This window comes from Geotrypetes seraphini, chromosome 9, assembly GCF_902459505.1.
Source record: "Geotrypetes seraphini chromosome 9, aGeoSer1.1, whole genome shotgun sequence".
Lineage (NCBI taxonomy): Eukaryota > Metazoa > Chordata > Amphibia > Gymnophiona > Dermophiidae > Geotrypetes > Geotrypetes seraphini.
Window position 1 is genome coordinate 48,784,205 of NC_047092.1, and position 21,972 is coordinate 48,806,176.

General features: G+C 40.7%; 1 protein-coding gene across 1 annotated transcript in view; it reads left to right on the top strand.

The window, feature by feature from the left end:
* The window catches only part of POT1 (protection of telomeres 1), a 195,574-nt gene that overhangs the window by 57,655 nt on the left and 115,947 nt on the right, over nucleotides 1–21,972 (top strand). Inside the window, 1 exon segment of the mRNA XM_033959136.1 lies at nucleotides 6,692–6,822. Coding sequence (XP_033815027.1) covers nucleotides 6,692–6,822 — 131 coding nt within the window.

Below are 21,972 nucleotides of genomic sequence, written 5' to 3' on the forward strand. Positions count from 1 at the left end.
GTCAGTGTCAAATTCATTCAATTGGAGCCAAACAGACTTAAAAAGGAGAAACCTCCCAGAACTTTGAGGATTGGGTCTGAGGCCTCCAAAGTCCATCTCTGGTACATAAGGATGGTTGACGTATTTCACATAGTGCCAGACTTTCCTTTTATCATTGCTGCTTTTACCTATTTAGCTGTGTAAATTGTAGTATGAGCTACATCATTAATGTTTTTGTTTTCAAACCAATTGATGATTTGTAAGGCCTGAGCGTTGGTCGCTTTTGTTTCTATGTCAAATATTTATTGAGTGTATGTTTATGTTTTTTATTGTGTATGTTTTATTTTGTGAACCGCTCTGTAAAAAGCGGGTTATAAATAAAAAAAACCACCCCTTAATATATCTACAGTATTATCACTTCTTTCTTCAATTATTTTATGTTTTAATATTTTCTGCTGAAATCAAATGTGCAACCTGCCTCGAGCAGGGCCCTTGAGCATTACTGTTTGCTTTGTTCTTCCCAGACACCGGTGACAATAATGGCATTTGAACAGGATAGAGCAAAATAGGTGTTACATTTCTTCTGTGTGCATTCCCACCCAACCACCCCCTCCCTTTTTTTTTTTTTTTTTTAAAGATTTAGTTGTAGTGTGATGAGTTTACCATTGACTGGCTCCAGAGCTTTCACAGTATACATTTTATAAATCTTTCACCAGATTTTATGAAATTTCTCCTATAGCCCTAGCACTGGCAATATTCTTTTAACCTTTGAGTGTTTGGAAACTCTATTGTATGCATGTAGCGCTCTCGGGCTGCCTGAATAAATTAGTAATAGTCTAAAAGAATGTCTTGCAAACTTTTTCAAGCCAGGGCACACTAAACCCGGACGTACGCTGGCATTGGCGTGATGACATCACGTGCCAATGTCAGCACATGCGCAAAGGCCCTTCAAACAGTCCTTGCGCTGAGAAGAGCTGGAGAGAAGGGCCGGCAGAGAGAAGAGATGCCGGCGTCGGGAGATTGCTGATAGGATGTGCCTCTCTTCGCGAGAGGCATGTTCTGTAGACAGTCAGCTGGTGCCGGCATCTCATTCCGCCTGTTGATACAATCCTCCATTCTCAGCATCCTAGACTACTGCAATATCATTTACTTGGGCTCCACGAAGAAAACCATCAGGAGACTGAAACTGATCCAGAACACCGCCGTTCGCCTTATATTTGGCTTAAACAAATGGGAACACATCACCCCTTTTTACCACAGACTACATTGGCTACCTCTTGAATCTAGAATCCTATTCAAGTTCGCGTGCTTTTGCTACAAAACTGTATTTGGTCTATCTCCGAGCTACCTCATCCCTCATTTCAACCTGAACTGCAACAAAAAGAACTCCCGCAGAATCAATCTTTTCGCCTTCCCCTCCCTAAAACTATGTCACCACCTTCCAGGTGGCCAAACAGAACCCATGGCTAGCCCAAATTGTGCTCAAGGCCCCCACCTACCTCGATTTCCGAAAACTACTCAAAACTCATTTATTCCACAGTCAAAATCCCTAATCCCCCCTCTTCCACTTCTTATCACCCCTCCCATAAATGACCCAAACTCTCCCGTTACCCCCTCTTTTGTTCTTTCCCAACCCGCTAACTCCAATGACCTGTACAACCCCCCTCATGCTCACCTCAATCAACTTCGTTGCTTGTAATTCTGATTAATTGTAATTTCTTGTTAAATTCTGTTTAATTGATGTGAACCGCCTAGAACTCCCTGGGTATGGCGGTATACAAAAATAAAGTTATTATTATTATTATCTCTCCTCTTCCCCAGTGTACTGGCACACAGTTTGAGATACACTGGTCTAAAAGATTCATGAATAAATTATAGAGGTGCGTTTATATGACTTGAGATACTCAAGTACCTGAATGTAAACCGCTTAGGCTATAAGCAGTATTAGGTGCCATCAACACATGGAACGCACTCCCGGAGGTTGTGGTAGGGCAGAAGACACTACAGGGATTCAAAGAAGGTTTGGATAAATTCCTGAAGGATAAGGGGATTGAGGGATACGGATAGAAGTAAGGATAGGTTTTTTAGGGCAGGGAACACTTGACAGGTCATGGACCTGAGGGGCCTCCGCGGGTGCGGACCGCTGGGCGCGATGGACCTCTGGTCTGATCCCGGTGGAGGCAACTTCTTATGTTCTTATGCTCTTATGACTCGTATTCGAGTCCTAACGACAATGAATTACAGATATAAAAAGAAATTGAGTTTGTGCTTGTCCGGTAAGGTGTATAAATACTAAAAATAAATAAAACTGTTAAATGGGTTACATCATTTCAACCCTTTCTGAGGTAGATAAAATGCTGTAGATTTAGAAGTAGAAGCATTCTGAGTCTCTATTCAGATAAGGCTGCTTCCTGGATTGAAATTTTTAGATTCCCACAATTACTGTGTTATTTTGTCATAAGTGTTCCTGTGACTCACTCTTATTGAATGATAGGCTACTGCAGAAAATCGTTGCTTTCTTGTCTGATCTTTATTCTGATTGCATGACCTCTTAATCACTGTATTTGTGTTCAGCAGAAAGCAAACGTTGGCAGTAGAGAAGATAAATACATGTTTCTCATCGCATGTTGTTAAGGTACTGCAATAGGGAAAGCTTAACCTATTGCTAGTTTGATTATCTTTGATGCTCTATTAGTTTCAGGCTAAGGAGATTGACCTTTAGTTACTGTTAATGGAAGTCTGGGTGGACGTTTTACTATGCATCATTTTGCTCAAATTTTTGTCTTGCTTTTTGGAAATACTTAGAAGAATTTATTTCTGTGATTTCATGAAGAACAAAACTGTGAAATGTAGCAGGGTTTTTTTTTTCTCTTTTCCTCTTGTTGGTTGCACAGGAATTTACAGTTATTTTCAAGACAAACTGGCCCATCTGTTAAGTGCTTGTGCTTTCTGAGCCCCTTTTCTGTGTTAGATTTAGCAGGATGAAGCAGCAGATGAGTCAGTGTTCATTAATGCTAGGTGCAAAGGAAACAATTTCCTTGTTGCACAAAGGTTTTATCGCCAGTTAAATCACAACTTAATGGTTCAAAGTGCTGAATAATTCCAGTAGTTTAAATTGTTGCACTTGTCTTGCTTACTGCAGATTTAAATATTATGAGGTCCTTTTATTAAGGTGTGCTAACTGATTTAGCACATGCTAAAGATTAGTGTGTGCTAAATTCTAAGATGCCCATAGGAATATAGTGGATGTCTTAGCATTTAGCATGCACTGTTAAAGACCCTTCTGTTTGATATGTTGACGCCTTAATACGTTCCGTGTCTTTACAAAAAAAATCTCATATTTTAACTGATCTATTCCAATTTTACTTGCTTATTTTACCTCTTATATTATTTCTATTCACATTGTATGTATTAACTTTCCTTGTTGTAAACCGCTTCAAACTTTTTGGTATAGCGGTATATAAAAAATAAATTATTATTATTATTAATCTTTAGCACGCACTAAATTGGTTAGCACTGGAAATCTGCTGCCGCCGTCAATGCTGTATTCTGATCTGGTGCAAGGCCTTGAGCATCTGTGCATGCTCAAGGCCTGCCTGCTTCCGCCTTCTCTGAGAATCTCAGAGGAGCAAGGAGCTGGCAGGCTTTGAGCATGCACAGACGCTCAAAGCTCTGCACTGGATCAGAATACAGCATTGATGGTGGCAGCAGGTTTCCAGTGCTAATGGTAAGTGCAATGGGTAGTGGGGCGTGCATGGAGGAGGGTGGCGGTGGTGGTGGGTTGTGTGCATGGAGGATAGCAGCTTTGAGATTCATCATGGGGGTATGTATTCAGCGAAGGAGGGGGGTGTTCTTTTGAAAATTATAGCCCTTTGGGAGTTGAATAGTAGACAGCTGCACCATAGATTGTGTGGTGGCTCAAATATAAGCTGAGACCCCCAATGTTTGAGCCAATTTTTTGGCCCTAAAATCTTGGTTTATATTCGAGTATATATGGTATGTAAGGCTTGATCATATAACTATGAAACTTTCATTTCTCCCACTATTCTGGGACCATTCCAAAAAAAACTTTAAAATGTATAATGAAACACCAAATTCCATTCATGCACAGACCAAAAAGTATCAAAACTGTTTGTGGTGTCCAGAGAGAGGGAAGCATAAAAAGTTTGTTGTATACACCCATCACAGGCACATTGTGGCAGATTCTTGCATCAGGGGTACAGGATCCAAAGTCTATGAAAGAACAGGAAACAGGTCATTGAGCCTTGATCTCTGGTTCAAGTTGCATGTTGCACCTTTAAAGACAAATGTTGGTGTATCTTTTAATTGCAGTGGTGTACTATGAGGAGGGGAGTAATTGGCCTCAGATGCAGACCAAAAGGGAGGGTGCTCCTGGGGTCTTCCCCTTCCGGGAGCGGCAGCCTTCATAACTCACCTTTCTGCTGGTCAGGCCTTCCTCTCTGCTGGGTCCTGTCTTTGCAGAAGCAAGAAATAGGAAGGACCCGGTAGAGTGGAAGGCCTGATGCTGGCAGAGCAGTGAGTTGTAAAGGCTTCCAACGATGAGAGAGAGGTACCAATTGGGGTGGGAGGGTTTGAGAAATGCTGCACCCGATAGGAGGAAAGGAGGAGTAAGGAAGAAAACTGTCCAGTTGTGGGAGAGGGAGAAGAAAGGGGGAGGAGAGGAGAGAGTGATGTCAGACCATGGGGAAGGGAGGGAAGAAAAAGAAGGAGAGGAGATGCCAGAGCATGGAGGGGGAGGTAGAGATGGAAGAGAAGGATAGGAGAGAGATACCAATTCATGGGGGGGAGGGAAGGAGTCGGTGATGCCAGACCATCGGGAAGAGGGAGGGAAGTAAAGGAAGGAGAAGAGATGCCAGATCATGGAGGATAGAAAGAGATAGAAGGAGATGCCAAGGCATGGGGGGAGGGAAGGAATCAGAGATGCCAGACCATCGGGAAGGGAGGGAGGAAGAGAAAGGAAAGGAAGGAGAGGAGAGGAGAGGAGATGCCAGAGCATGGAAGGAGAGGGATAGATGGAAGGGAAGAAGAGGAAAGAGATGCCAGGGCATAAGCGAAAGGGAAGGAGACAAAGAGGCCATTCCATGGGGTGGGATGGGAAAGAAATAAGAGCGAGATGCTAGAATGGAGACAGAGAAAATGGAGAGGAGGTGAAGCTGAAATGTATCATGTATAAAGAGGGGCATAGAAAGAGGGAAGATGCCATATGGAAAGGGGAGAGGGTGGACAGTGGATGAAAGGGGCAGAGAAACAGGGTGGATGCTGGATGGAAAAGAGAGTGAAGAGAAGAGGAGGAAAGCAGAAACCAGAGATGACAAAAGGTAGAAAAAAGAATTCTTTTGTTGCTTTAGAATAAAGTAGTATTGTAGGTGTATTGATAAACATTTATAAATAGAAAATGGAAATAAGGTAATCTTTTTATTGGACTAATTTTAATATATTTTTTACTAACTTTTGGAGACCAAAACTCCCTTCTTCAGATCAGGACAGGATACCATAACAGCAGTACACTGTACTGACCTGAGAAAGGAAGTTTTGGCCTCTGAAAGCTAATTGAAAAATGGATTAGTCCAATAAAATGGTATTTTCTTATTTTCCAGTTTTTATTTAATTTCTACAAAATTTGTAAAGTGGTGATATGGTATTTTTCAGTTATTTTCAAATTTACATCTACTATCTTTATATTTTGCACAGTAATATGGTGTTTTATTGTATACAGAGTCTGGTTTCTTGGTGGTTCAGTTTAACTTCTGTCTACATATTTATATTTTTAGTTTGTGATTTCTTATTAAATACTGGGTGAGGGTATATCTTGTGTTCTGTGTGTATGAAAAAGACATGGTTTTCTGTTAACACTGACTGTGCAGGATCGATCTGTATTAATCTGGCTTGTTTCGTTTTACAGTGGGTGTATTCATGCTCTTAAACATTGCAATAAACACTAGATGCTGCCTTTTCCTAGGTGCATACGTGTTTGACTCAAGGATCATTGTTAAAAATATTTTTTTTTATATAGTGGAAGGGGGTGTTAAAAAATGATCTGCCCCAGGTGTGAAATATATTAGGTATGCCACTGTTTAAATGTGCTGATACTGGGTTACACTAGTATTCTGCAATAATATCTGGGCACTCGAATGCTGCTATAAAGTAGGCTCTTACTGAATGTCCTTTGAGAACTTACAGTAAATGGAGACACCAGTTGTAGAATTTCCCCTTTTGTAACTATCTTTCATCTCTGTAGCTAGACTTTGTTTGCTCTAAAAGCTCAAATGTCTTTATCTAGTCTCTCCTGCCTAATACTAATGGCATGTACTCATAAAGTTTGTATAGATTCTGTTGATGCCACCAGACATTTTTAGTGACTGCTTTTGCTATCTGAGAGGAATATACAGTATATTTATCATGTAGTCTGTTTCTGACTAATTTCATTTTTTAAGGAAAATAAGATAAGGTTTAAAGTAAATGTACAATATATTCAACTACTGCTTAAAAGTTAAATTTTGTTTTATACCAGGACATGCTGACATCTGTCTAATTTTGTTGCTTAATACTAGTTTTGACAATGAATCCATTGACATGGAGTATATTATACTTTCAAGTACTTTGAGCATCAATGTTTGAGTATAATAAAGTGTATCAAAGTAAGCTTCACTTACAAGCTATTTTTCTTTCCATTTCCTTCTTATCTAAACAGATTATTGTTCAGTTGTGACCATTGTGGATCAGTCGAATACCAAGTTAACTTGTTTGCTTTTCAGTGGAAATCTGGATACACTTCCAAAAATTTACAAAATTGGAGATATTGTTCGATTTCACAGAATAAAGGTATGCATTTATTAAGATTTATTTAAAATATTTTAAAATAAATTGTAAATTGGTATTACAGTGGTTTTGCATACTATAGAAAACTAATAATTTTTTTATATTTTTCTTTTAGCAGCTTTCCTCCTCTTTTACAAAGCCACCCGGCAACAGCCCCAATGCTCTTTAAATCTCTATGGGCTTTGGGGCCGTTACCGCGTGGCTTTGTAAAAGATGGGGTTTGTGTTTGTTTCATCTTGGAACTGTAATTGTCAAACTACCCCCACCCTCCTTTTACAAAACCACAAAAGCGGTTTCTAGCACCGGCCAATGCGCTGAATGCTTCATGCTGCTTCTGATGCTCGTAGGAACTCTATAAACATCAGGAGGAGCGTGGAACATTCAGCATGCCAGCCAGCGCTAAAAAACGCTTTCACGGTTTTGTAAAAGGGGGGGTAAATTATATTGCCTTTCTTATTTACTACTATTTATCATTTCTTATAGTGCTGAAAAGTGTACGCAGTGCTGTATACCCAACATACAACTGACTATCCATGCTCAAAAGAGCTTACAGTCTAATTTGGTCAGACAGACGGGACTTGGTGTGTGGTCTTCGTGATAAGGCATATGGAGACAGACTTAAAGATCTCAATCTGTGTACTTTGGAGGAAAGGCGGGAGAGGGTAGATATGATAGAGACGTTTAAATAACTATGTAATGTAAATGCGCATGAGTCAAGTCTCTTTCATTTGAAAGGAAGCTGCAATAAGAGGACATAGGATGAAGTTAAGAGGTGATAGGCTCTGGAGTAATCTAAGGAAATATTTTTTTACAGAAAGGGTGGTAGATGCGTGGAACAGTCTCCTGGAAGAGATGGTGGAAACAGACTGTGTCTGAATTCAAGAGGGCTTGGGATAGGCACGTGGGATCTCTCAGAGAGAGAAAGGATAATGGTTACTGCGGATGGGCAGACTAGATGGGCCATTTGGCCTTTATCTGCCATCATGTTTCTATATTGAGGTTGAAAATTCTTGCAGAGAGAATGATAAGATGGACATAGGTAATTTTACGGTGAGTGGGAATTAGGAGTTGAAAGCAGCCTTGAAAAAATTGGCTTGTAGCTTTGATTTGAATACTACCAGAGACAGAGCCTGATGTAATGACTCAGGCAGTCTGTTCCAGACAAACAGTCCAGCAAGATAGAAGGGATGGAATGGCAGTGAATGAAAAGGATACAGATAGGAGGGACTTTCCCATTGAATGGAGTTTATGGGGAAGGGGAGCAGAGGAGGAGATAAGTAAGGAGCGAGATATTACCTATAAATGACGGCAGAAAAAGACCTGAATGGTCCATCCAGTCTGCCCAACAGTCACACTCATTATTTATTCATGATTAAATTGTCTCTCTTTGGCAGTTCTGGGACATAAACTGTAGAAACCTGCCTAGCACTTAGGTTCCAACCACATTGAGGGCTGCAGAGTGAATGCACTTGTTAGTCAGTAAGAGGAGTTTGAATTGTATTTGAAAATGGATGGGGAGCCAATGAAGTGACTTGAGAAGGGTGATGTGAGTATAGCAGCAGTCATGCAGCAGAATTTTGTGTGGATTGAAGGGGAGAGGGATGGTTGAGCGGAAGTCCTGAGAGAAGCAAGTGGCAATAATCTAAGTGAGAGGTGATGAGTGTGTGGATAAGAGTTTTGGTAGTGTACTCGGAAAGTAGAGGTCGGATTTTGGTAATATTATAGAGCAGTGTCCCCCAAACTTTCTCGAGCCGCAGCATGTTAAAGGTAGTGGCCGTGGCTCGAGCCACCTGGAAGTGCGCGGATATCGTTGTGATGACATCACGTGCATGTGTGACATCATCATGTCGATGTCCGCGTGTGTGTGAAGGCCCCCCCAGGCGGGCCCTGAGACGCCAGTGGGGGATGCCAGAAGGGAAGAGGGCCAGAGAGAAGGATAGGTGCTGACGCCCACTGATTGCTTACAGGACATGACTCTCGCCACGAGAAGCACGTCCTGTAGGTAGTCAGCTGGTGCCGGCACCTCTCCTCCTTCCCAGTGTACCGCGACACACCTGAAATCTCAGGAGGCACACTAGTGTGCCTTGGCACACAGTTTGAGATACACTGTTATAGAGGAAGAAACAACAGGCTTTAGCAGTTTGTTGGATCTGAATGGAGAAAGAGTCCAAGATGACCCCGAGGTTGTGAGTTGACGAGACAGGGAGGAGGAGAGTATTGCCCACAGAAATAGAGAATGGGAGAAGGGGGAAGGGGGAGAAAGATAAGGCATCCAGGGTTAGTAGTTTTAATGGCACCCGATTGGCCCCACAAGCTATGATATATGGACCTAGTCCATCTCCAGAGGGCCAAAGGTCTCAGACTGCCGATGACATACAGATCACAATGATCCAAATGCAATTCAAAACATTAACCAGAAATTAGAACTGATAAGCCGGTGGCTCGGCGAAAACATGCTAGCACTAAATACATCCAAAACAAAATTAATGCTTTTTCCCTGTAAAGACACACATTCCATATCAACACCAGTCTATCTTAAGTCAACACCTCTGCAAACAGTTCATACTGTAAAAATTCTAGGCGCAACATTCGACAAAAAATTAAGTTATCATAATCATATCAGTACCGTAGTACAAAGTTGCTTCTATCACTTACGAATGATCCGTTCTATAGCAAATGTATTAGAAACTCCTTCACTGAATAACCTTATGCACTCTCTCAGCGTATCAAGATTAGACTATTGTAATGTGCTCTATAAATGGGTTATTCAGAAAGAACTAAGAAGATTACAAATAATACAGAACACGGCAATTAAACTTTTAACCAAATCAAGAAAATATGATCACATAACACCATTGCTGACAAAAGCTCATTGATTGCCAGTCTCTTACAGAATTACCTACAAAATCTTTTTACTGACTTTTAAATCCTAAACTTGTAACAAACCGGAATTCATAAATAGATTACTTATCCCTACACACCTATCAGAACACTCCAATCTCAAAACCAACTAGTTATACCCATCACCTGAACAGATAATATATGATGCTACACACTCATCAATATTCTCAATTAAAGCCCCTCAATTATGGAATTCAATGCCTAATCACCTTCGAGAAGAAATCAACCTCAAAAGATTCAAATCAAATTTAAAGACCTTCTTGTTCAAAGATGCGTTTGACTTATAACTTATGACAGCCTGATTCCATTTTCTACCACAGAGATAATTTCCCTTTCCTACACGTGCATACCCTCTATGGGCTTCTTTTACTAAGGTGCGCTAGCGGTTTTAGCACGCATTACAATACTACACATGCTAAACGCTAACGCCTCCATAGAGCTTGTGTTAGTATTTTTCGTTTAGCGCATGGCTAGCACGCGCTAAAAACACTAGTGCACCTTAGTAAAAGGAGCCCTATGTCTTCCTATCCTATCTAAAACTGTATTTCTTCCCCTTTTACCTCTTGTAATCGTAGTCAGTCCATAATGTCCAAATGTACATTTATATTGTCTTATTAATGATTAATGCTTGTATATCCCCTGTTTTTATAATTTTATTACTGTAAGCCTCTCAGAAATTTGATAAGTGAGAGAACAAATTTTAATAAAATTTGGAAACTTCATAAGACTTTACACATCATTCGGTGATTTCAGCAAAATTGACCTCTTCACGTTCTTTAGAATTTTTTTAGAATTATTTAAATTTTTGCACTTTTTCATTTAACTTTATAGTAAGAAATTTAAATATTTATTTTCACTTGGAGCCAGGATGGGGACCATAATCTGACATGAATCATGTTTCACATAAAGCTGTTTCAAGGGTTGCCTACTTTACTATATAGGTCGTGCCTTGATTCATAAATGATGTCGTTGAAGGTCCAACATAAGGTCTGATATACCGCTTTTGTAAGACTTTTATTTTGTAAAAGCAACATAGGCACACACAGTATGTGCCTTTGTGAAATAGGCCATTAAATAGAGAATGACCCTGGGATAAATTGTCCTTGTCCCCGTGGGATCTATCTCCATCTCTGTTCTGTCCCTGTGAGTTCTGTCCCTGTTCCTGCCCCATCCCTGCAAGTCTGTCCTCATCTGCTCGAGCCGCAAACCTTTAAAATCATGAGCAAAATAGCAGAAACAAGAATGTGTGCTGTAAAGGCTGTGAAGAAAAAAAAGGTAATCTTGACAAATGAATATTTATAAAGCTGTTGACTAACCTTTACCCTTTAGAAAATTAGCCTGCTTCTTTTAAATTGGTTCTTAATAAAATTCAAGAACAAAATGACCACAGAAATAATGAATTTTAATTGCAGTTGTGATCTTTATTTTCAATGTATCATTTCTACTTTATTAATCAAACCATCAGGAAAACTACAAGTTATATTTTATTACCTCAGAACAACCTATCTGATACTTAGTCTGAGCTTTCATACGAGAGCATTTATTTTTATTGAATACTTTTGCTAATATACCACAAAATCTTTATTCTTTGTCATGCATATTGTAATCTGATTAACCAGTGAGTAATCTGGAGACCTTTTTTAGTTATAGCTCAAGGCAATTTATAATCAGGTACAATATGTATTTCCCTATTCCTGGAGGGCTCACTATCTAATTTTATACCTGAGGAAATGGAGGATTAAGCGACTTGCCCAAGGTCACAAAGAACTACAGTGGGATGAGAATAAGAACCAAGGAAATGTGGTTCTCATCTCACTGTAGCTCTTTGTGACCTTGGGCAAGTCGCTTAATCCCCCATTCCCTCAAGTATAAAATTAGATAGTGAGCCTTCATTAGTTCACTTCTGCCTTTCTTTGGCTCATCAACTGCTAAATTACTGTAATGGAGTCCTAATATGGAAGCATAGTAAATTATGGCAAAGACCAATTGACCCACCATTCTATCCAATTGTCATTTTCTATGCTGCTCTCTCACTTTGGTACATAAGCATACAAAATCCCTAATATCTTTACTCAAACTGCTGATTAAAATACACTTACACTACAGCATGCCAAGTGGGAAATGCATTCCATTATTTGAATTTTAGTTAAATTCTTTTTATGCTCTGTTTTTAACACAACAGAATACATTGTATTAACATTAGAAATTCAGATTAGATTATGGAACAATCTTCTTCCCCATCCCCCACATACATACAAAGTAATCTGAACAGCCTGAAAGACCCCCTGCACCCACCCCAGCCCCAAGCCCTTAAAGGTCTATTTTTCTCTATGGTCTGTGTCTTGAAAACCATTAAATATTTGGGGCCCTTTTTACAAAGCCACAGTAACGCTTCTCCCAGAGCAAATGCACCGAAGCCCATAGGAATTGAATGGTCTTCAGTACATTTTTCACAGGAGAATCACTACTGCAGCTTTGTGACAGGGGTCCATGGCTACCTGCTTTTGGGGATACTGATTGAATGTCATTTTTCCAAATGAAGAGGAATGCTTTTTCCTTTTGAAATAGAGCCGGGTCCCTTATAACTCCCAGACCATTAATACATGGAATTTGTTCCTCCAATACCAAATGATCGGGGGTTGATCTTGCAACCAATAATTTAGGAGATATTTTTCCCCATTATATAAGCTTTGCCAAAGAATAACCTTTCTTTATGGCTTCAAGCCTCATACAAATTTGCTTTATTGAATAGAATCCCCTCAGTTGTTGTTTTCAGTACATGCTCCCAACAATTTTTGTAGATATGTTTTGATTGCTATCCTGAAAGTATATATCTTTCAGGATTTCCATGTACCATGGAAAATGGTGTTATCACAATTCTGACATTTTGAGCATCATGTGACAGCAGCACATCAACACGGAAGGCATGTTGTTGAGAAAAGTAGGCTCTATGGGTTACTCTATACTGGTAGTCCTGCAACTCTGTTATGTATAGCCCCTAGTATAGTTTTAATTAAATCTTGAAACTGAATGCAGCCCAAGGAGCAACCTATAACTTTGCTCCTTTCTCTATTAAGGAAATATATGACTTTGGAGCTGGAATTTATATGGTTCTCTATTCAACCAACAAATGGATACTTGCCCCATCACACTTCAAGAGCTCCCTCAATTTATTCTCTAAACAAGAGGATATCTCCTATGAGTTTAGGTCAGCAGGTAATAGGGCAATTGAATGTATACAAAATAATATGTAGGGCTAAATAATAATCTCTGCTGAAAATATGCAAAAGTGAATATTTTGCTATCTTCCCTTAATAAATGTTGTATCAGGGAAATAGCTTTATCTTTCCACTGGTGGAACACTGCATTGTCCATCCCAGGAAAGAAATCTACTTTTTCAACCATGGGGAGGAGATCGCTGATATTAAAATTGTTTCATCAAAATCAAAAATGTTCTCTTCACAAGGGACTGTCTCTAATCTCAGTTAGAATCTGGGAATGTCAGGCATGTAATAAAAATTAATACACCAAGGATGAAAGTAAGCTTATTTTAAGGTCAAAACAGCAAAATCATGTGTTTCTAAGACCCAGTCTCTAAGGTCGTGCAGTAAACATGCCTGAATTATAGATCTTTATATCTGATACTAGTCTTATAGCCCGTTACATTAACAGGTGCTAGAATATATATGTGTGTGTCTGTTTTTATTTTTTTTTCTCTCTCTCCTTAGTCGCTTTCTGTATTTCTGTCTGTCTTTTTTTTTTTTTTTTCCTTGGCTGTCCACTACCACCCCTTGCCTGCTCCCCCTGTCCATTCTCCCTTCCCTTTACCACCCCTGTGTCCTCCACCACCCCATCACTGCTCACCTTATCCAGCAGAAGCCCTTCTCCCTTTGTTTTACCACCCCCTGTCCATCATCACCTCCTTCCTGCTCCCCCTGTCCAGCAGTAGGCCTGTCTTTATTTTTCTGCCCCCCTCTCCCTGTTCATCAGCACTTCTTCCCCTGTCCATCAACCCCTTTTCTGCCCTCCATTTCCGTGTGTTGCAGCATTTGCCTCCCACCCCACTTCCCTGTGCAGTATTTTCCTCCCCCCCATACATTCCTTCTGAACTCCATGCCCAACATCCGACTCGTGCCGCCGCGCCGCAGGAGAAGCAGTGGCCAACTTAAAACCCGGAAGGGTTGGCTTTTGATGTGAGTGGCACAGTTAATCTGTCCTGATCTGGATGCAAAGTTGCAAGAAAAGTGTTTTCCGGGTTTGGCTGCCGCGGCCTGCAGCCGCCGACAGCCGGCGCGGGCAGCAGCCACCGCGGCCGACATCCGACTCGGGGGGGGGGGGGGAGGAGAGGAAGAGAGAGAGCGGAGAGGTGGCGACCACTGCGTCTTTCAACAGGGAGCAGGACAGAGCGTAAGCCGCACATGTGCACTTCCTATGTGTAGCTACAGCTCACGGAAAACCGGCGCACACATAGGAAGTGCGCATGCGCGGCCTAGCGTTTTATTATATTAGATACTTAGCTCTCCCCTATCCCGGTCTCCTGTCATATAATTCCACTTCATTTTGGCCGTCTTTCCTCCATACAAAACTTCTCTAAAATAGCCCTCAAAGCTGTTAAGTCCGTTCCCTTGATGCAAAGAGGAAGAGTTTGCAGCACGTAGAGCCACCGAGGGAAGAGAATCACACAATATAAATTTATTCTGCCCATTAACAAAAGAGGTAGACCTCTCCACTTCTGTAACTGATGCTTTGTATCATGTAGTAATTTATCTATATCTAGCTTATATATAACGGCAGTATCCATGTTCAGCAATATACGAAGGTGTCTAAAGGCACCTGTTCCCATTTTAATGGGAATAATGCCCCCCATTCCTTCTTCAAAGAAACACTCCTTGTCAGGGTCTCTAATTTTGATAGATTTAGTTTAAATCCTGAGAAGTACCCATAATCCTGAAAACTTTTCAGGAGTACCATGAAGGATGGCTGAGGATCAGAAAGTAGGACCAACTAGTCATTCACAAAAGCAGCTGTTTTTAAACTGCGACCCACTTTTATTCCTTGGATTAATGGATCTATTGTTAAAGCAAAAACCAGTGGTGACAATGGGACAACCCTGTCAGGTTTCTATATGAATGGAATGGTTTGGTGGCCGTGTTAGTCCACTTTCCAAGGTAGTATAAAGAAATAAAGCAAAAAAAAAAAACCAAAGGAAATAAGGGGATACCTTTTTTATTGGCCTAACTCAATGCATTTCATGATGAGCTTTTGAAGGTAATCCTTCTTCAGATTATAAAAAAGCAAATGTTAGCAAATATCAGCATATATAAGGGAAATATGAAAGCATTTTGGGAATAGGAAGAGGGAGGGGTAGGTGGGTAGGCAGGAGACAGAAAGATGGCTGAGCAGTTTTAAATGTCTTTATAGTGGGAAAGAAAGCCCAGATCTCTGTTAAATCCTGTCTAGTAGGTGTCAAAATACCTTATTTTGATTTCGAAGGTTTTATGTTTTTGGATTGTTTTTAAGTTCCCTTTTAGTATTCTCACCATAAAATCAATGGTCCAGTGGTCAGTTTTTCCAAAGTGTAGTCCAACAGAGGTGACATTCTGGTTGATATTGCAATTCTTAATATATCATCTATGTAGGTTGATTCTGGTCTTTAGCATTTGGCTTGTTTCGCCAATGTAACATGCCTCTTTACACTGAATGATGTATACCACATTAGAAGATGAGCATGTGAAGGATCCCTTTATGCTGAATGTTTTTCTCATATGAGTGGCCGTGGGATCCTTTGAGATGTGCTTGCACAGTTTACAGTTTGTCACACCACAAGGATGTGTGCCATTCTCTTCTTCATGGGTGTGTGTGGGGAGCTTGCTTTTTACCAATTTTTGTTTCAAATTAGGTGGCTGACGGAAGGCCAGCACAGGTGGAGCTGGGAATATTTCTTTTAGTAATTCATCTTCCTGGATTAGTGGTTGTAGATCTCTTATAAGATCTCATAATTTGAAACAAAAATTAGTAAATAGCTACTGCTCTTGTTCTCATATTTATATAATTGGTACTTATAAAATCAAATAGACTTCTATGCATTTTGATTTAAAAGTTCCATTTGAAGCTTGCTGAAACTCCCAAGTTGTGCTTTTAGAAAGTAAGTCATGATGACATGCATATAGGCACCATAAATGCACAACATGGCAGCAGTATTTCTCAGACTCCAAGCTTTTTATTATGACTAGAATACATTAGTATTTCTTCCCATAAAACTGCTTTAGCGCCCTCTCAGTAAAGTACGGGGGTCAGACAAATGCTCCCTGATTACATTCAGCATAACTCTTTCATTTTGAAAACAAAATGCACTGAAATTTGCATCATTATGTAGCTGGGGAGGGAATCCCCATTGGAAAAAAAATATGATGAAGATGAATCAAAACTTAGATTCAACCTAAACCAAGCATGATCCAATATCTCTGTCAGGCCTATATCTGTGTCAGCAACTGCAGTAAAAATATCCCATGACATCAGTATATACTCGATTCTAGATATGGTGAAATGTGCCCTGGAGAGATTTGTATAATCTTTGGGACTAGATGGGCAGGACACTTCTTTTTTCCAAGGTTGTATCTCTAGCCACTCTGCCTGCCCAGTATTTCCTTTCATATCTTTATTTTGCTTTTTTTTTTCTCTTAAGTTTTCTTGTCACCTTTCTTGGTTTTTTCTGTGTTTGCCAGGAAGCTTCTCTCATCCTCCTTTAGCAAAGGAAAGGGTCCATGGGTACCTTCACTTTCATGATTGTAGGTATTCTATAAAGTAATGTAATTTTCATATTTCAAATAAACAGATACTAATTTGGTTTTTGATCGCACTTTTCTGTACAAGATTTTTATGCTTGGTAAATAATATAAAATTGTATAAATAAATAATAAAAAAAATAAACAGATACTAAAATGAGAAATATTTTAAATATCAATTTATAGTTCATGTGACTAAATATTATGAAAAGTAAATTATAAAGGGTAAGAAAGGTAAATAGTGGCGTTCCCCAGAGGTCTGTGCTGGGACTGCTGCTTTTTAACATATTTATCAGTGATCTAGAGTTGGGAACAACTAGTGAGATAATTAAATTTGCCGATGACACAAAGTTGTTAAATTGCAAGAGGACTGTGAAAAATTGCAAGAGGACCTTGTGAGACTGGGAGACTGAGCATCAAAATTGCAGATGATGTTTAATGTGAGGGACCCACGTTAGGAGTCGCTGCCCAGGGAAAGGATCTATGTGTCATTGTTGAGGATACATTGAAACCCTCGACTCAGCGTGCTGTGGCGGCGGCTAAGAAAGCAAATAGAATGTTAGGAATTATCAGGAAAGGAATGAAAAACAAGGATGAGAACGTTATAATGTCTTTGTATCACTCTCTGGTACGGCCAAACTTCAAATACTGTGTACAATTCTGCTCTCTATATCTTATAAAAGATATATTGGAATTAAAAAAGGTACAGAGAAGGGCAACAAAAATGATAAAAGGGATGGGACAACTTCCCTATGAGAAAAGGCTAAAGTGGCTAGGATTCTTCAGCTTGGAGAAGAGACGGCTCAGGGGATGATATGATAGAGGTCTGTGAAATACTGAGTGGAGTGGAAAGGGTAGATGTGGATCGCTTGTTCACTCTTTCCAAAAATACTAGGACTAGGGGGCATGTGATGAAGCTACTAAGTAGTAGATTTAAAATAAATCGAAGAAAATATTTTCTCACACAACATGTAATTCTGTTACATCCCTTCCAGATTCAGTATGCTAGGTGTTCAGTCCCTTCCCGCAGTTGCAGAAATCCACACACTTTTCTGAGCACATGCTGCTCCCACCTTAGAGAGAGAGTTAGAGGCCCCTGCAGTTTCAATTTCTGTAAGCAACCCATACATAAGTCTTTTGGATATATGCTCTGCATCTTTTTCTTCTTTTTTTGCTTAAAGTTCTTTTTTTTTTGGGGGGGGGAGGGCCTAAATGCCTTGAGATCCCGTGAGGTGTCCTCTGCAGGAGGAAAGGATGCAATCCTGCGGAGCCAGACTGCTGCTTCGGTGGATCTGTGGAGCCAGCCTGCTTGTGCCACCCTTCTCAGACTCAGGTTTCATTCCCCTGGGAGTTTGCTTGCCCTCTGACCCTGTCAGGGATTTAAGCACAGGCTGTATGTGTCCTGAGTAAAATTTCCCAACGGATTTCAGGGCGCAGGCTGTGTTTCCCGCCCCCCTTCGTATGGAGAGTTTCTGTGGGGGTGGAGGTTATAGTCTGTGTCTTGTCTAATTGGCAATCCGAAGATCTTCAAGTTTGGCCATTTGGAGCAGTTTCTGATGCAGAAAATCCTTTTCCTCCATTCAGCTGTAATGTAACAAATCTGGCAGGCAGGCACGTCACAGACTGTAAATATACCTCCATTATTTCCTATGGGAGCTTCAGGAGTGGTCTGTGGGACTCTGTAAAATGCATTTTTTTTTGTTTCTGGGGGTAGGGTTCAGGTCTCCCACATCCCAAAACCCCAAATCATTGTTTTTATGTTTTCAGATAATCTTTATTTTTACTGTTTTTGTCCAAATTCGCTGGTGGTGGCCATCCAAATTTGTTTCTGGACTCACTGGCAGGTCGGCCAGATAAGAAGTTAAGGGTCCGCACTACTTTGCAGCATCTCTTAGACATCCAAACACTAGAACCTGTTCCAGAACATGAATTAGGCTTTGACAGATACTTCTTATACATCATTGGGCCAAAGTACAATTCAGAGGACTGGAGAGCCGCTCTTGATCTCAAGTCGATCAATCACTTCCTGTGGATTCCTCATTTCTGAAATCACAGTTACCAGATGCTAGGGTTCACTTTGAAGGTTAGTACCCAAGAAAAAGATCTGGGTGTCATTGTAGACAATACAATGAAACCTGCCCAATGTGCGATGGCGACCAAAAAAGCTAACTGTGCTAGGAATTATTAAAAAGGGGATGGTTAACAAGACTAAGAATGTTATATTGCCTCTGTATTCTACTCATGTACAAGCAGTTTATCAAATATAATAAATCCAGCTCAATCCAATTTTGAAAGAACGTCTTAATATCTTTGTAATTGGAAGCAGTGTGTAGTCTTGGTTCTCTTCTTTTCTGAAAGCATTTCCTCAAGTTCCTTGAGAAGGCACAAGAACTCTGGTGTACTTCAGTGTTTACATTGTCTCAGATACTTGTACATTTTGTACGCATTCCTGAACATAAAACTTCTACTGAATATTTAAAAACAGAATTCATTGTTTATCACAAGACTTCTTACTATAGTTATCTCCGTAAAATAAACCCCCTCTTTTACAATGGTACGCTAAATATTAGCTAAACACGCACTAAATGCTAACGCGTGCATGTTATCCTATGGGTGCGTTAACGCATGCGTTGATTTAGCGCATGCTAAATCCGTTCTAAAATGCTTAGCGCGCCTTTCTAAAAGAGGGCCAAAGTCTTTTTCATATCCTAGATCTTAGACCAGGGGTGCCCAACGCGTCGATCGCGATCGACCAGTAGCTCAGGAAGGCAACGCGAGTCGATCGCGGAGCCTATCCCGGGCTCTGTGATAGACTCGTGTTGCCGTCCTGATCTACGGGCCGATCAGCCTTCCTCTCCAGTTTTCTTTCTCCCTAGGGCCTTTTAGCTGGGCGATCCGCCCAGCTGTCATCTGCCGCTGCTGAACAAAAAACCGGGTCCTGCCTTCGCGGAAACAGAAAGTAGGCAGGACCCGGCAGGAAGAAGAACAAATGCTTGTCTCCCGCATTAGCCCGTAGCGAACGCTTGCTTCAGGGCTCTCAACATGTGCGCGCCGGCTTCCCTTCTCCCCTCCCCCCCCCCCCGGACATAACTTCCGGTTTCGGAGAGAAGAGAAGAGAAGCCGGCGCGCACATGTTGAGAGCCCTGAAGCAAGCGTTCGCTACGGGCTAATGCGGGAGACAAGCATTTGTTCTTCTTCCTGCCGGGTCCTGCCTACTTTCTGTTTCCGCGAAGGCAGGACCCGGCAGCATTTCCCCCAATAGGTTGATCGCGATCTTGGGCTGATCAGCCTTCCTCTTCCCGATGGCAGAATTGACGTCAGGGAGAGGAATGCTGGTTGGCCGAAGCAGGGAGAGCTTGGGGCCTGTTATTGGTGGCGTTTGGGTCCTGGTCCCCGATGGCAATGGCAGTGGCAGTGGCTTGGGGGAGGGCAGGGAGAAAGAAAGAAAAAGGGCAGGCAGGGAGACAGAAGGAAAGAAGAGAAACAGAAAAAAATGAAAGGGAGGCAGAGAGAAAGAAAGGGCAGGGAAGAGGAAGGAAAAGTTGGGGGGAAGAAATGAGGTCTGGAGGAGAAGAAGCATACAGGCTAAAAGAAGGGAAGAAAGATTGGATGCACAGTCAGAAGAAGAAAGTGCAACCAGAGACTCATGAAATCACCAGACAAGGTAGGGAAAATGATTTTATTTTAAATTTTGTGATCAAAATGTGTCTGAATTTATATCTGCTGTCTATATTTTACACTATGGTCCCCTTTTACTAAACCACAATAGAGGTTTTTAGCGCAGGGAGCCTAGGAGTGTCGAGAGCAGCGCTGGACATTCAGCGCAGCTCCCTGCACTAAAAACTGCTAACGTGGTTTAGTAAAAAGGGAGGGGGTGGGTATTTGTCTACTTTTGTATGGTTGTTACTGAGGTGACAGTGCATAGAGTCATCTGCTTTGACCTCTTTGAAAACCCTGGAATAGGAATGATGATTAACATTTTCTATGCGTACAGTGTGCGTTGTGTTTTTTTAAAATTTTATTGTTGGTAGATCATTGTGACTTGGTCATTTAAAAAGTAGCTCGCAAGCCCAAAAAGTGTGGGCACCCCTGTCTTAGACTATAGAATTCTCTGCCTAGAGAAAGTGCATTGAGAAGAGAGTATCTGGGTTTCATAATAGATTTTAAAAAATTTGCTTATTCATTACTGCTTTTAATTATTCATAGCCAGGGCTTTCAAGTAAGATTTGCCTCTTTGCGGATGGTACCAGAATCTGCAATACAGTAGACTCTTGATGGTGTGGATAACATCAGGAAGGATATAGCAAAGCTTGAAGAATGGTCTGAAATTTGGCAGTTGAAATTTATGCTAAGAACTGCAAGATCATGCATTTGGGCTGCAAAAACCTGAGGGAATGGTATAGTTTAGGGGCTGAAGAACTTTTGTGCACAAAAGAGGAGCAAAACTTGGGTGTGGTAGTATGTAATGATCTTAAAGCTTCAGTGAAAGCTAGAAGGATGCTAGGGTGCATAGGGAGAAGTATGGCCAGTAGGAAAAAGGAGGTATTGATGCCCCTATATAAGACTCTGGTGAGACCTCATTTAGAATATTGTGTACAATTCTGGAAACTGTACCTTCAAAAAAATATAAACAAGATGGAGTCAGTCCAGAGGAAGGCTACTAAAATGGTCAGTGGTCTTTATCATGAGGTGTATGTGGACAGACTTAAAAATCTCAATATGTATACTTTGGAGGAAAGGCAGGTGAGGGGAGATATGCTGTGGCATAAATAGGCATGAGGCCAGTCTCTTTCAATTAAAAGGAAACTCCAGGATGAGAGGGCGTGGAATGAAGTTAAGAGGTGATAGGCTCAGGTGTAATCTAAGGAAATACCTTTTTAAAGACAGGGTGCTAGAAGCTTGGAATAGTCTCCTGGTAGAGGTGATGGAGACAAAGACTGTGTCTGCATTCAATAAATTGTGGGACAGGGATGTGGGATCTCTTATGGAAAGGAGGAGATAATAGATGCTATGACTGGGCAGACTGGATGGACCATTTGGCCTTTATCTGCCATCATGTTTCTGTGTTTGTAGTGTTAATATATATTTTATCCATTCTGAACATTTTTAAACAATTTTATTGTGGATATAGATGTTGATACCTGGGAATAATTCTAATTAGTTTCTTACTAAGGTTAGATGTCGAATGAATATGCTTTTAAAGCTTAAAAATCCTTTTTTTGATTGGTTATATAATAACGTAGTAGATAACAGCAAATAAAGATCTGCAAATTTCATTCAGTCTGCCCAACAAGGTAAACTCATGGCATATGATCTATATCTATCCTTGCTATTTTTGGACAAAACTATATAAAGAACTCCCTATGAGATCTTTCTCTCAGTAATTAAATGTGGACAAGTTCAAAGCAATATTCATCAAAAGAAAAAGTATGCTCAGAGACCTGGAGACCACGACAGGGGAATACTC